This window comes from Numenius arquata, chromosome 20 (genome assembly GCF_964106895.1).
Source record: "Numenius arquata chromosome 20, bNumArq3.hap1.1, whole genome shotgun sequence".
NCBI classification, from domain to species: Eukaryota; Metazoa; Chordata; class Aves; order Charadriiformes; family Scolopacidae; genus Numenius; species Numenius arquata.
This window is the reverse complement of record NC_133595.1, coordinates 846,937-861,239: the sequence shown is the minus strand read 5'-3', so window position 1 is coordinate 861,239 and position 14,303 is coordinate 846,937. Positions and strand designations below refer to the sequence as shown.

General features: G+C 50.5%; 1 protein-coding gene across 1 annotated transcript in view; it reads left to right on the top strand.

Moving 5' to 3' along the window:
• CCDC30 (coiled-coil domain containing 30) overlaps nucleotides 1–14,303 on the top strand; it is a 44,381-nt gene that overhangs the window by 12,696 nt on the left and 17,382 nt on the right. The window contains exons 8-13 of the mRNA XM_074161431.1: nucleotides 2,265–2,380; nucleotides 5,159–5,266; nucleotides 6,495–6,601; nucleotides 7,422–7,614; nucleotides 12,290–12,388; nucleotides 12,970–13,110. Coding sequence (XP_074017532.1) covers nucleotides 2,265–2,380; nucleotides 5,159–5,266; nucleotides 6,495–6,601; nucleotides 7,422–7,614; nucleotides 12,290–12,388; nucleotides 12,970–13,110 — 764 coding nt within the window. The remainder of the gene's footprint in view (nucleotides 1–2,264; nucleotides 2,381–5,158; nucleotides 5,267–6,494; nucleotides 6,602–7,421; nucleotides 7,615–12,289; nucleotides 12,389–12,969; nucleotides 13,111–14,303) is intronic.

Here is a 14,303-nt window from a genome sequence, read left to right as displayed (position 1 = left end):
CTCATTGCCCTCTACAGCTACCTGAAAGGAGGGTGTAGAGAGGTGGGTGTTGGCCTCTTCTCCCAAGGGAATCACGACAGGACCAGGGGAAATGGTCTGAAGTTGGGGCAGTGGAGGTTTAGATTAGATGCTGGGAAGAATTACTTTCCTGAGAGGGTGGTCGGGCACTGGAACAGCCTGCCCAGGGAGGTGGTGGAGTCGCCATCCCTGGCAGTATTTAAGAAGCGTGTAGATGTGGCACTTCAGGGCATGGTCTGGTGGCCGAGATTGTGGGGATCTTTTGCGTGTGTGTGGTTGGACTCGGTGATCTCAGAGGTCCTTTCCAACCGTGAAGATTCTGTGATTCCGTGCCTCTGCAGAGACCAGCTCCCTTAAGGACACCGGCGCCACCTGAGCACGGATTATGTGCGAATCGCAGGTCCTGACGCTGCACAGAGCTCAGACCGAGCTAAACCTTTCAGCCAGCCCCCAAACCCATCATTTGCAGCCTTTTAATCAAAGGCAGGGAAAGGAGCGCTCTGCTGTGGGTATCGATTGATCACACGCGTCCCTGGGGAGGGAGCAGGCGAAGTGCTGCAGCCTCCGGTCAGTGCTGCCGCTCCACGCCACGGCCGGGCTGCATCCCGCGCCTCCTCTCGGGGCATCGCAGCCTGCTGGGGAAATCCGTGTCTTATGGGCTCCTTAAGTATCAAACGAATATAAGGCTTTCCAAACCGTGAGTAAGGGTTTAATGCTTGTTCTGTCTGTGGGGTTTATTATGCTGCGAGTCTCAGTGTGCAAAATGAGCGTTATAACATCTTAGTGACCGTCCCTGATGATGTGTATCCGCATGGCTTCCCCCGAGGAGCCTCAGAGCCATCTGCTCTATAAATACATTGATTTTCTAATAAAAACCTAAACTGAAATCTCTGATCTTTAGTAAAACTCCACTTAAATGGTGTATTTTGGCTCGGTGATAACTTGCAGCTGCTTGCTGACATTGAAAAGAAAATACAAGATTGCTTCTGGCCAGTTTGGAGCCCAGTAATTGGGACTTTGGTGATGGTGATTAGAGATTTTAAATGGTGTGCCTCGCTGCCTGCTGCTTTAATTCTTTTTTTCTTTAGTTTTCCTTCAACTGCATTAAAGATGTTGCAGAGTTTGGTGTTCTGAAGGATCCAAATGGACTGCCACAAAACTCTATTATCCTTGTAGGATCAGCCTCCTGCTCGGCCCCGCGAGCGCCTGAGAGCCGGGAAGAAGCAGGGAGAGAATGGACAGAGAGTGGTAAGTCGTGCTATCTGCAAGCAGAGAAGATCCAGAATTTTATCGCGGCTTTCTGCGGTGGTAAACGGGCTCTTCAGCAAAATGAACCCTTTGGTAGAAGATTTTCCTTGCCTTTTATTTGAAATTACAAACCTAAAAATCCAGTATCAAAATCCTTGTTTGAAACAGGGGCTTGGGGTTGTGGGGTGTTTTTTTTTTTGCCAGATTGGGACCAAGAGAGACGGTATGTTTTTATTTTTGCCTGAATAAAAGTCAAATTTAAGCTGAAATTTCCCGTGCCCAGCGTTAAGCTGAAAAGGGGAAAATCTTTGTTCACCTTTTCTGTAAGGAAAACTGCCTTCTCGCTAGTTTTACTGAGATGTAGGACACCGGTGTATACTCAGACACGTTTCTGACTGTGTGCTCCTAGTGACAAACATCTTTTCCTATTTCTGGCACTTGAAATGCTAGATAGTCTGCGTTTAACTGGTGTGATGGCTCCATGTGTTTATGGATTTAGACTTGGAGGGCTGGTATACAACCGTGATTTTTACAGTACTGTCCATTTCATAAATATTAATTCTAGCACAGCACTGATACATTAACTGGGGTTGCGTTTCTGCTTGCAGCAAATGATGAATTTTATGATGAAAATAAGAAATGTGGTTGGTTGGTTTTTTCAGAACTTTTCCTAACTGTGAAACCCATACCCAAATACCCGAAGTGAGGCATTTTCCATGGTCTAGAGGCAAACTGAGTCCCTGGAGTGTAACTCTGGAGAGACGGCTGTGCTGCTGTAATGAACATGGCACTGCTGCTGAATCTGGATCTCCAGAAACAGAAACCTCTGCTGTTTGAGTAGGAGAATGTGTTCCCAGACTCCCTCTGTGCTGTCGCACGCGTCCACCTGGGCACGAGGGCAATGCAATTTCGGAAACCTTATTCGTGTCATAGCCCCCCTGTGAGCTTTGCCAAGGGCTAAACTGGTGCTGGTGACCAGTTCGTTCTGTTCCGTACAGACAGGACGGAGCTACAGGAGGCCATGGAGCACAACAGCAGACTGGACAAGGAAATTCTGGCACTGCGAGCACGGGTCCAAACACTCGACTTGGAAAGAAAAGCGTTCCTGGATCTGGTGAGTACCCATCTCCTGCTCTGCCGTGGCACCAACGACCCTCTGTGTGGCTGACACTCCTGGGCTGGCTCCTGACCTTCAATTCTACTTCTGAACCTGCCCTGTCTCTGTTGCTCCTCTCTTGTCCATAGCGAGTCTTTCCAGAGCTGCAGTTCTGATGTTCCGTGGCTCATGGAGTAATAAAATTTAGGAAACAGGCAGAATAAATAGAATCACAGAATGGTTTGGGTTGGAAGGGACCTTAAAGCCCATCCAGTGCCACCCCCTGCCCTGGGCAGGGACACCTCCCACCAGACCAGGTTGCTCCAAGCCCCCTCCAACCTGGCCTTGAACCCCTCCAGGGATGGGGCAGCCACAGCTTCTCTGGGCAACCTGGGCCAGGCTCTCACCACCCTCACAGCAAAGAAGTTCTTCCCCACATCTCATCTCCATCTCCCCTCTTTCAGTGTCAAACCCTTCCCCCTCCTCCTATGGCTCCCCTCCCTGATCCAGAGTCCCTCCCCAGCTTTCCTGGAGCCCCTTTAGGGACTGGAAGGGGCTCTAAGGTCTCCCCAGAGCCTTCTCTTCTCCAGGCTGAACCCCCCCAACTCTCTCAGCCTGTCCTCACAGCAGAGGGGCTCCAGCCCTCCCAGCATCTCCGTGGCCTCCTCTGGCCCCGCTCCAACAGGTCCATGTCCTTCTGATGTTGGTGGCCCCAGAGCTGGAGGCAGCCCTGGGAGGGGATCTCCCCAGAGTGGAGCAGAGGGGCAGAATCCCCCCCGTCGCCCTGCTGGCCACGCTGCTGGGGATGCAGCCCAGGATGCGGGGGGCTTTCTGGGCTGCCAGTGCACGCTGCCGGCTCACGGCTTCTTGTCCACCAACACCCCCAAACCCTTCTCCTCAGGGCTGCTCTCCAGCCATTCTCTACTCAGACAACTCAGAGTGTTGTAAAGCAGCTTCTGTTGCTGCAGCCCTGAAAAAAATTCAGGTCTTCCAGCACCATTCGGTGCAAGAGCAGTTTGATAGTTCACCAAACACAGAGGGGGCTCTACGTGTTCAAACCGAGCGTGTGCTTTGGGGCTTGCAGCCCTGAAGGCGCTGAAATCACTGATTTTTCTGTGTCCAGCTACAGGATCAGCCAATGTTTGTGCAAAATCAAGTGGGTAAACAGAGTAAGCAACATTTCTACCTTTACTTGGGGACTCTTACTAAAAACAGTGAATACGTTTATTCTAAAACCTTAAACTGGCTATTTTTTAAACAATTTTTAATTGATGCTCATGTTTTGATACCTCTCAGCCTCTTTGGTGCGGCTGTTGATTTGCTCAGGAGAAGATAAACTTCTTCCTTTTCATTTTGTGTGGCCTTTCTGAAGAGAATTACTATTACGTTATTATTCGTTAAATGCTTTGTATTATGTTACTGTTGATTAAATTTAGGATTCTCTAAATGCAATAATCTTTGTCAAGAAGATAGTTCCTTACCGAGTTTGCCAATAGTGAATTAATACGGAAATCTATTTCCCATTAAAATGTGTCACTTGGCACGAATTCTGTTTCTGTTCTTAACTCTCAAGCTCCTTATATCAGCCCTTCAGAGACGCTAATTAGTGCCAGCAGCCTGTGATTACTGATTCCATCCCAGCACAGGTAGCTCAGCAGCTGTCTTGCAGGTCTCTCGTATTAAAATGAGTTTTTTTTAAATTAATATAAGTATCTCTGAGAATACCACGCCCATCTCTTTACAGTAATGTCGAAGACTTGATTTCTTGAATACAATTTATTCACATTTGAGGATTTAAAAATTTTAGCATGTAATTCTGTTCCTTGTGTTTAAAAAAAGTTGTTGGTTCTTCCATAGCGTAGTGTCCAAGTGTCTAAGATCTGTAATCTCACACCTTGTATTTACAGAACAGTCTGATTCTGGGTCTGAAAAAAAATTATTTAGTTCATGTTCCTCGGTTTACATTTTTTAAATTTCAAATAACATTTTATTTTCTTTGGGACACTGCTTTTTTCAGTCACTGTGTATACATACACGCGTGTGTATGTATATCGTTTATATATGTATAAAAAAGGGAATATCTACACACAAGAAATATAGAGATACATGTAAGGTATTGCTTTCTCTGTACAGAAAGAAAGGGCAGCCAGACTGAGATCGCTTCCAACCAACCCCGTTGTTAAGCTAAAAGCAAATTACCTTTACTCCTTAGGAACGAGGTTTAACTGTTGGCATAGAAGTTAGAAACCCACATTTTTTTAATTTGTAGAAGCTGAAAGTGTACGTTATTACAAGGCACAGAAGTTCTGCACCCTGAAGTGTGTTTTTCTGCCTGGGAGCTGTGGCCAGCAGGGTGAGGAGCGGGGTGGCCAGTGGGCTCTGGCTTGGTGGTCTGTGGGCCACTGACCTGGTCCCTGCCCCTGTGCTCCACCAGCTGGAGCATTGACCCTGCGGGACCCGGTGGCTGTGACCTGTCATCTGTCTCCCCCTCTGCACTCGATCCCGTTCGGTAAAAGGGATTGTACAACATGTGCGTGATCAGTAATTGAAATAAATGAAGAAAAATCACTTACCCTTTAATTGCAGGATGGCATTTCCTCTTCTACTGCTCTGTACCTCTCTAAATAGTCTGGGGCCACCTGGAGCAGCCACATGATCTCAACCAATCCCTCAAGCCAAATAGTTAATATTAATAAATCTGCGGTTTATCTACGACAAGTTTGAGGGGAATCTTCATTCTCAGACTAGCAAGATGAACGTTCACCAAAGATAAAAGGAAGTGTTTTCCTTTTGAAGGTTGAACAGCTCAAAGAGGAGATCTGTGAGTATCAGAAGAGTGAGAAGCAAGGACCTCCATTGCCTGCGCCGGCCGACACTGAAGAAGTAGCCACATGCTCGCTGCAGGTATTCCCAAGGGATTTTTGTTTGCCGTTCTAGAAGCCAAATTGAGCAAATTGGCTCAATTTGCGTTTCATAATGCCAGAAATGAACATGCACGGCTTGTGGGGGAAACGCTTGTGTTCTCCTTTCTACGTATGTGGGAGTGTGCCCTGTGCAGGGGTGACGTAGGACTTGTGCTGGGCATGACGAGTACACGGATGTCTGTTGGTGTAAGCTAACACCCACTGGTGCCTTCCTATTTTCACACGTCTTGGGGGAGGTTTTGGCTGCTGGATTATCTCATGCAGGCAGAGCAGCACAGAATCACAGAATCTTCACGGTTGGAAAGGACCTCTGAGATCACCGAGTCCAACCACACACACACAAAAGATCCCCACAATCTCGGCCACCAGACCATGCCCTGAAGTGCCACATCTACACGCTTCTTAAATACCTCCAGGGATGGCGACTCCACCACCTCCCTGGGGCAGGCTGTTCCAGTGCCTGACCACTCTCTCAGTAAAGTAATTCTTCCCAGCATCTAATCTAAACCTCCCCTTCTGCAACTTCAGACCATTCCCTCTGGTCCTGTCATTATTCCCTTGGGAGAAGAGGCCAACACCCACCTCTCTACACCCTCCTTTCAGGGAGTTGTAGAGGGCAATGAGGTCCCCCCTCAGCCTCCTCTTCTCCAAACTAAACATGCCCAGTTCCCTCAGCCTCTCCTCGTGTGACTTGTTCTCTAGACCCCTCCCCAGCTTGGTGGCTCTCCTCTGGACACGCTCCAGCAGCTCAATGTCCTTCCTGCAGTGAGGGGCCCAGAACTGAACACAGCCCTCGAGGCCTCACTAGTGCCCAGTACAGAGGCACCATCACTTCCCTACTCCTGCTGGCCACGCTGTTCCTGATACAAGCCAGGATGCCGTTGGCCTTCTTGGCCACCTGGGCACACTGCTGGCTCATGTTCAGCCGGCTGTCCACCAACACCCCCAGGTCCTTTTCTGCTGGGCAGCTTTCCAGCCGCTCTTCCCCAAGCCTGTAGCATTGCCTGGGGTTGTTGTGACCGAAATGCAGGACCCGGCACTTGGCCTTGTTGAACCTCATCCAATTGGCCTTAGCCCAACAATCCAGCAGATGTAGTTCATGTTTTCTGGTTGTCTTGGTTATTTATGAGAGACCCAGGTAGCTTTGGAGCCACGTTGTGGTAAGATTTCGGTCTTAATTATGCGCCAACTTTTTGTTTTCTCTTCAGTGCCAGGGCACAAAGGATGAAGGGAGGGTTGAAGGAGACCATGCCTCAGGCAAAGCTGGCTCAGATCAAGATGACAGGTATCAGAGTGGTGAAACGCTTCATAAAAGGTGAGTGATCTAGAAATCCTTCTTCACCTGTTGTATTTTCATGGTTATCCAACGCTCTGCTTGCGGGTATTCTGTCTTGCAGAGTGCATCGGGCTCTTTAAAATACTCTTGGGTACCAGCTTTGTTTCTCTGCTCCCAGATGAGAGAGTTTGGAGGTGATGCAGTCCCGAGTGGGTCTGTAGCCCTTGGTATCGAGAATGCGGCCTGTTTTCTGGCACTTTCTCCACCTTGTTGCTTTTCTAAAAGAATAGGGTTGAGATTTTGTGGCTCTCGGCACACAAAAGCATTGGTTTCAAAATTGTTTTGTTGCTGGGAAGATTCCTGTGGATTTGGTTGCTGCCCAGGGGTGCACCGAGACCACTTGGCTTTCAGACTTAAACATGTAAACTGGGATTTCTAAGGGAAGTTGAAGCTTTTTTCTCCCGTGGCCTGCTCAGGAAGCTGCTGCTGCTGCGCCTCTTCTGGAAGGTTCAAGGAGGAGAAGGCATCTAATCTCCCATCCTTTTATCTCTTTTTGTATCCCTTTAAATGCCCAACCTCAAGCAGCTGTATCTCCCATTGCTTCTCAGCTGTTGGCATCGTCGTGCCTGACCGCTTTTCTCCCCAGACCTTCGCTATTACTTGTGTAGAGCCCACCACCACTGATTCCCATGCATCGCCACCTAAATAAGAGCAGGAACGGGTCATTTTTGTCTTGAAATTAGCAGGACAGAAATATTCCATAGCGAAAACCACGTTGGCTCTTCCTCACCAGTGGTAAGCAGTTGGGATGCGTGTCAGTGCGTTTCTACCCTTGGTGATGTCCGTCTTTGGTGCGTAGGTGCCGAGAGGTGATTGAAAACATCGAGGGCAGGAATTCACAGCTCCTTCACAAGCTCCAGAAACTGGAGCAGGAGCACGAGGACTTGGTCGAGCGCAATGAAGAGCTGGAATCCATTCTGGGAGAGACGCAGATCCACACCAGGCAGGAGAAGGAGCAGTTTGAGAGTGAGGAGGAGGGACTTCACCAGAAAGTAAGTAAGGAATGGAAGAAATACGGGTTGGTTTTGTTTAATTCTAGCTGCTTTTCTCTCCATATATTGATTGGTAAAATAAAATGATGTTTGACCTAAACCTGCATGCTGCTTTGTTTAGTTTGACAAGAAATACGACTAGCAAAATCTGCCAGGTTCAGGAAAGAGGGAAAAGGAGGGAAAAAAATCCAGCAGTGAGTAAATGGCACTTGCTTGGAGGTGCAGGTTCCCCCAGTGTTACAGCAACATTGTCTTTTCCAGCTTCTGTCCCCCCTCCTCGGTGCCTGGGCAAGCAGAGTTAATTAGCTAACGTTAATTAGCATCCACCCTCCCTGTGCAGCCTTTCTGTGCGTCTGGGTTGCGCGCCCTTCCGATTCTTGGCTCAGCTGAAGCAAAGCCTTTTTGTTTCAAATTCAAGTTGCCCCTTTTTTCCTCTGGAGCTATTTGTTCTGAACCTCTGGAGCTGAAAAGCTCTTCTTTTCCCCGAGAGGTTGTCCTCGATGGCATCGGTGCTCCTGGTGGAGTTCAGGGTCTGTCTCCTGCAGGAACTGCTTTTCCACGTTGGACAGTTGCTTCTTCAGGCCATGGTTCCTGCTGAAAAGCAAGTTCCAGGAAACCTCCAGTCCTCTTGAGGCTTGGAAGAGAGGCAAGAGGTTTTCCTGAAGCCCATGAGTTGTCCCTTAACATGGACATGACAGAAGTCCAGGCTTTGACTTGAGTCCTGAACCCTCCTCCAGACCTGTCTGACATCTGGAAGTGGTCAGTGTGGGACACTGATGCTCACTGATCCCAGGAAAGGCCACCAGTTAAGTGTGCTGATGACACAAGATCACACTTTTGGCTCTTCTCTGAGCATCTCGGAGACCCATCAGCCCGTGTAGCAAACACTGAGGCACTTCAGGGCGTGGAGGGGCAGGACCTGCACTTCCTGGGGACATCCCTGCTGAAAATAACAAAATTGAGGGGACAGTGAGTTCTGTCATCACCTGCTGTCTCTGCTGTTGGATGGGGCAGACATGGCTGGACACACCTTTTTGAAGAGCTGATCCATCTGGAGAAGCTCCGCTCAGCCTTGATCAAGACGTGATCTCACCAGTCTCTTCCTTAACTCTGTCCTACTCGATTTTGGGCACCCTCAACCGAGGGCAAGGTGGATCTTTTCCTATCAATAGGACAAGCCCATTCAGATCATCCTTTGACTTCAGGAGATTGATAGAAAGTCTTTGTTATTTCTGCTCATTTGCATGTGATGGGGAACCTCGGGAAGATTGCAGACATGAAACACCATGTTGATTATCTTGGTTTACTAGAACCATGGCAACACTAGAGGCCTCCTTGCAGCTCCTGCAGAGCCATCTCCATCCACGTTTTGAGTGAGGATTGTTATTGCTGAAGCTTCTCAGCCTGATGCTGCCTTTGTCAGAGTGGTCTTTAGCCTTAATTTGCTGGATGGACTCTCCATCCCTCTGAAAGTAGCTCCATGAGGAGCACCTGCGCTTGCTGACTGGTTTGTCACTGCTTGCCCCTGGGAAAATGCCATTTGCAGCATCGCTGCCGGGGGTTGATCCCTTACAGACGGGGCAGCTGAAGAATTTAAAGCCAGAGAGGAGGCCAGAAGCTGGTCTTGCTAGATGGGTAGGTGGGCTTCTCCTCAAAAGCCTGGCTGAGGAGGTCTTTTCCTTTGGCTGAAGCCCTGCTGCTTCCTTCCTTTGGAGAGCTGTCCTCTCCCCTCTCTCTGTGGTTCCGAGATGCTCTCTGTAGTGATTGTGGTCCTGGACCAGGCAGCAGGACTGGTCTGCAGAGGACCTTGGATTTCTAAGGTGTTAAGGGCGGGCACACACAGGTCTTCAGTCAGGAGAGAGTGGTGCTTGGACATAGAATCATAGAATGGTTTGGGTTGGAAGGGACCTTAAAGCCCATCCAGTGCCACCCCCTGCCCTGGGCAGGGACACCTCCCACCACACCAGGTTGCTCCAAGCCCCCTCCAACCTGGCCCTGAACCCCTCCAGGGATGGGGCAGCCACAGCTTCTCTGGGCAACCTGGGCCAGGCTCTCACCACCCTCACAGCAAAGAAGTTCTTCCCCACATCTCATCTCCATCTCCCCTCTTTCAGTGTCAAACCCTTCCCCCTCCTCCTATGGCTCCCCTCCCTGATCCAGAGTCCCTCCCCAGCTTTCCTGGAGCCCCTTTAGGGACTGGAAGGGGCTCTAAGGTCTCCCCGGAGCCTTCTCTTCTCCAGGCTGAACCCCCCAACTCTCTCAGCCTGTCCATACGCTTGCTGTTGTGTTAAAACATGATGTAGGAGATAGTGCAAGTGTGAAGGCACATCCCATGTGACACATCTCCAAGTTGAATTATTCAAAGGAAGAAAAGATGAATTACTTGTCAGTAGCCTCTGGCTGTTAGGGAGAAGTCTCCAAATATAGTGCCACAGACTGAAGGCATGTTCAAATATCTTAATGAAGGATTCCAGCAGACATCGTGGTTCTAAGCGTGTAGCGGAGGAGCCCAGGGCAGGCTCTGTGATGGGAATGGCAAAAGGTCTGTCCACCGTGACCGTGCTTTTGTTTAAATCGGGGTTTGTTCAGCACACACAAAAATGTTTCTCACTTTCTCACTGCGGGAGAATAAACACAACCCTCCACAAATCAAACATAAGGCATTTTAGGTTTGGAGAAACCCCTTCTTTGCTCAGTGCGTTGTTAAACGGATCCCTGGGAACGCCGCTCGGGGGGCGGATGCTGGGGGAGCACCAGGTAGCCAGGGAGATGGAAGGCACATCGCTGGCATGAGCTGGGCAGCCGCTGTCGCTGGAAAAGGGACAGAAGAGAGGCACAGGGGGTAAGCTGTGGGGTGGAGGAGGAAGGAGGCGGGTTAACCCTTGGTTGGGTCCAGTGTCTGTGCTGATGGAGAGCTGCACCCTATATCTCCAAGGGGCTTTTGGGTGCTGTGGAGGTGATGGGGGCAGGTGCCCTGGAGCCCTGGGGAAAGCGGCGCTGCTGGGTGTCTGCCAGGCTGCCCCATGTGAGAGGGACCTGGAATTCTGTTCTGGTTTGGCACGCCTACAAAAATATTGGCTGATTAGGCCACTGACTCAGAACGGGGGCACTGGGATACAATGTGAGCATTGTTCTGCCCTTGGCACGGGACTGACGTGTGGAACTTAAATGCCTTTGGAGGAAAAATAAGCAAAACGACGGAAATGCATAGCGGTCTCACCTTCATGATCAGAGGTTGGCTGGGGGTGGGGAGGCGTGTTTCGCCTTTGAGACCCCTTCCAGAGCCCCAAAGTCTTGTTGAACCCCAAACTATCATCTCATCATGCAAAAGGAGGGTTTATTCCCCCTTAGCTCTTCTGTAGGAGGCCTGGGTGTTTCACCCCACCGATTTGCTTTTGACATCTGAGTTGGGCAACATCATCTGTCCTAAAAACCAGTATCTCGGCAGCGTTCTCTGTCGGAGACCGTTCCCTGCTGGGAGCTTCAAGAGAGCCACCTTGTGCCCGCAGCCTGTCGGTGAAGGCAGAGCTCCTGGGCTTTGCCCTGCTGCTTTGTAAGCACTTTAAATGGACTGGGGCTGGCAGAGACTTGGCACTTCTTCGGTTTTGGCTTCTCATTTGGAAAGGAATGAAAAATCATCTCCAAATAAGTGCAAATTAAAGCCGGGTGAAAGGCATCTGGCGTGCTCCACCGTGCCCTCGTCTCTGAGTGGAGCCAGGGATGTTGCTGGTGGATGCTGTGGCAGATGAAGCTGGATTTCATCTGCGGCTGGACTTCACCTCCTCCCAGTGTCCCCACTCGCCTCATTCGGCGACAGCCCAGTCTCAGCAGCCCAGGCTTTCTTTGGAGCGGAGGAGCTGGGAGGAAAGGCTGCTGGTTGCCTGCTGGCTGGTGGCGGAGCAGGGCGGCTGCGGGTGCCAAGGCTCGGATTTTGCAAAAGGGTCTGCAGGAACCGTAATCGGGAGGAGAAGCTGGACTGGTCCCAGCTCCTTTAAGCCCTTTAAAACTGCAGGACTCCCAGGAGATCCCCCACGAGGGGAGAAGACTCCTTGCAGGGCGGGGGGGGGGGCTGGTACAAATGCAGAGTCAGAACTTGTCCAGACAAATTCTTCCCTGCCAGGAGAAGCTCAGAGGCTGGTGTTTTGCTGGCTCGAGTCGAGAGTCCTTAGAGCCTTGTGGGGGGGTGGTTACAACCTCCTTCGGGCACTGGAGGGACCAGGAGAAGTCCTGGTGGACCAGGTCCAACATCTGCTTGGATGAGATCAGCTGCGGGGGAGTGGACGCTGCAGCAGGGGAAGGAGATGGCCCCCAAAATAAATGGGGGTCTCGTGGGGTCCTCCGTGTTGGGAGAGCAGCGTGTAGAAGGCCCACAAGCTGCGGAGGCCTTGAATTCCCACCATATGTCTGGGTGGTTTCTCTCCTTTTGTGGAGCAGGGTTCTTTATTTTCCGCCGTGGCCTTGGATGGCTCCTTCGCCCTTGGAAGCCGCGGGATGAAAGACATGAGCTGGAGTGAGCCCACGCTGGCGGCTCTCCAACGTCCCCTCCTGCTCCTCGCTTCCAAACATGGGGCTTGCTCTGTAAGAGCAGCACAAGGAGCAACGTAGTAGTAGTTGTGCGTTTAGTACTAGTGGTGAGTTCTGGTTTGGTTGTAACTTGTGGTTTGTCTGTGTTAAGATCACAAGTTTAGAGACAGAGTTACTTGAAGTGCAGAAGAACAAAACGGAGATGAGTGGGGAAGAGCTGGCGTCGGCTGGAGCACAGGAGATGCAAGAGGTAAGAGGTTTCCCTTGGGAAAGAGATTGTTTTGTTTAGAAAGGTATTAAATGAGCATCTCCCGTGGATGCTCTTTGTCACCATCTCCTGAAAATTTGTGGCCCATCACCTGGATGTCTTTGGAGGAAAGCAACCAGTATTATCTCCCCGATAGCTCATCTCTTATGATACTGTCCTGCCTTCAGCAGGGGGAGAAGGGTTTGCACCCGTAAAGGCGCTTGGCTCTTGTTTAAGGCTGGGTGAAACCCAGGTATGTGTAGGTAGGTTTACAGGGCTGTTTCCCAGCTGGTTTGGGGCTGACTTTGCTGTCGATTTACTTGCCACCAGACAATTGGATCTGCTGGGTGTATAAGCCAGACAGAACTTATTGCAGGTGGGACAAGGACCTTCCCAAGGTATTGTGACTCTGGTGGAGGCTCCAGGCCTTCAGAGATGCCCAGCCAGCCCTGGGTATCAGGTGCAGGAATCCTCCTGGCAACTCCTCAGAACAATTTTTCCTACCCTTGTTTTCTAAGAGACACGTTTTCTTTTACTAGAATAAATGATGCTGTAGAAGTGACCCTTATTTTTGCTTGTTCCAGATGCTGGAAACCTGTCAGGAAACAATAGAGAAGTTGGGAAGTCAGCTGGGAGAGCGGAGAGAACGGAGAAAACAGCTTGCATCTGAGCTTGAGCTGTTACGAGAAGATCTGAAGGCTGAGAGGAAGGTTTTGGGCAGCCAGGTACGTAAAGCTCCTGCAGCAGGACTCCCTGCAGGAAGGTGGTTGCCTTTGGATGACTCCATAAAACATCCCCAGTTGCCCCCCAGGTACATTTCTCTAGTCCATCCAGTTCCAAAGCTTCTTTGGCAGATGGTTTTAAATCCATCTGCTTTAATCGAACTGTCTCTAATTTATTTTTCCTTTCAGTGTGTCTAAAAACAGTAATTCAAATTTTGTAGCCAAAGCCCCTTTCTCTAGAGGCAGAGTGGAAACTTTCAGACCTGGGTATTGCAGAGTTATTTGTGATGATAAGGCTCGTGATTAGGAGCCTTCACCTCTTGGTGTCACAACACGGCAGGGAACTCGTACGTTTGAGCCAAGACCTCCCTGCAGACCGGCATCACGGTTACATCATGGAAACTGCTAACACGGGCCCCCTTTAATATCAGTAGTTTTCTTTCTTAACCAGAATATCACAGAATCACAGAATGATACGGAGTTGGAAGGGACCTCTGGAGATCACCCAGTCCAACCCCCTGCCAGAGCAGGGTCACCCAGAGCAGGTCCCACAGGAACGTGTCCGGTGGGGTTTGAATGTCTCCAGAGAAGGAGACTCCACCACCTCTCTGGGCAGCCTCTGCCAGGGCTCTGCCACCCTCACAGCAAAGAAGTTCCTCCTCATGTTTAGATGGAACTTCCCATGTTCCAGTTTGTGCCCGTTCCCTCTTGTCCTGTCCCTGGGCACCACTGGAAAAAGACTGGCCCCATCCTCCTGACACCCACCCTTGAAGTATTTAGAGGTGTTGATCAGATCCCCCCTCAGTCTTCTCTTCTCCAGACTAAACAGACCCAAGTCCCTCAGCCTTTCCTCCTAAGAGAGATGCTCCAGGCCCCTCAGCATCTTCATAGCCCTCTGCTGTCCCCTCTCCAGCAGTTCCCTGTCCTTCTGGAACTGGGGAGTCCAGAACTGGTCCCAGTGCTCCAGATGGGGCCTCCCCAGGGCAGAGCAGAGGGGCAGGATGACCTCCCTCCACCTGCTGGTCACACTCTTCCTGACGCCCCCCAGGAGACCGTTGGCCTTCTTGGCCACCGGGGCACATTGCTGGCTCGTGGGCATCCTGTTGTCCACCAGGACTCCCAGGTCTTTTTCCTCAGAGCTGCTCTCCAGCAGGTCCCCCCCAACCTGTACTGGTTTGGGGGGGTTATTCCTCCCC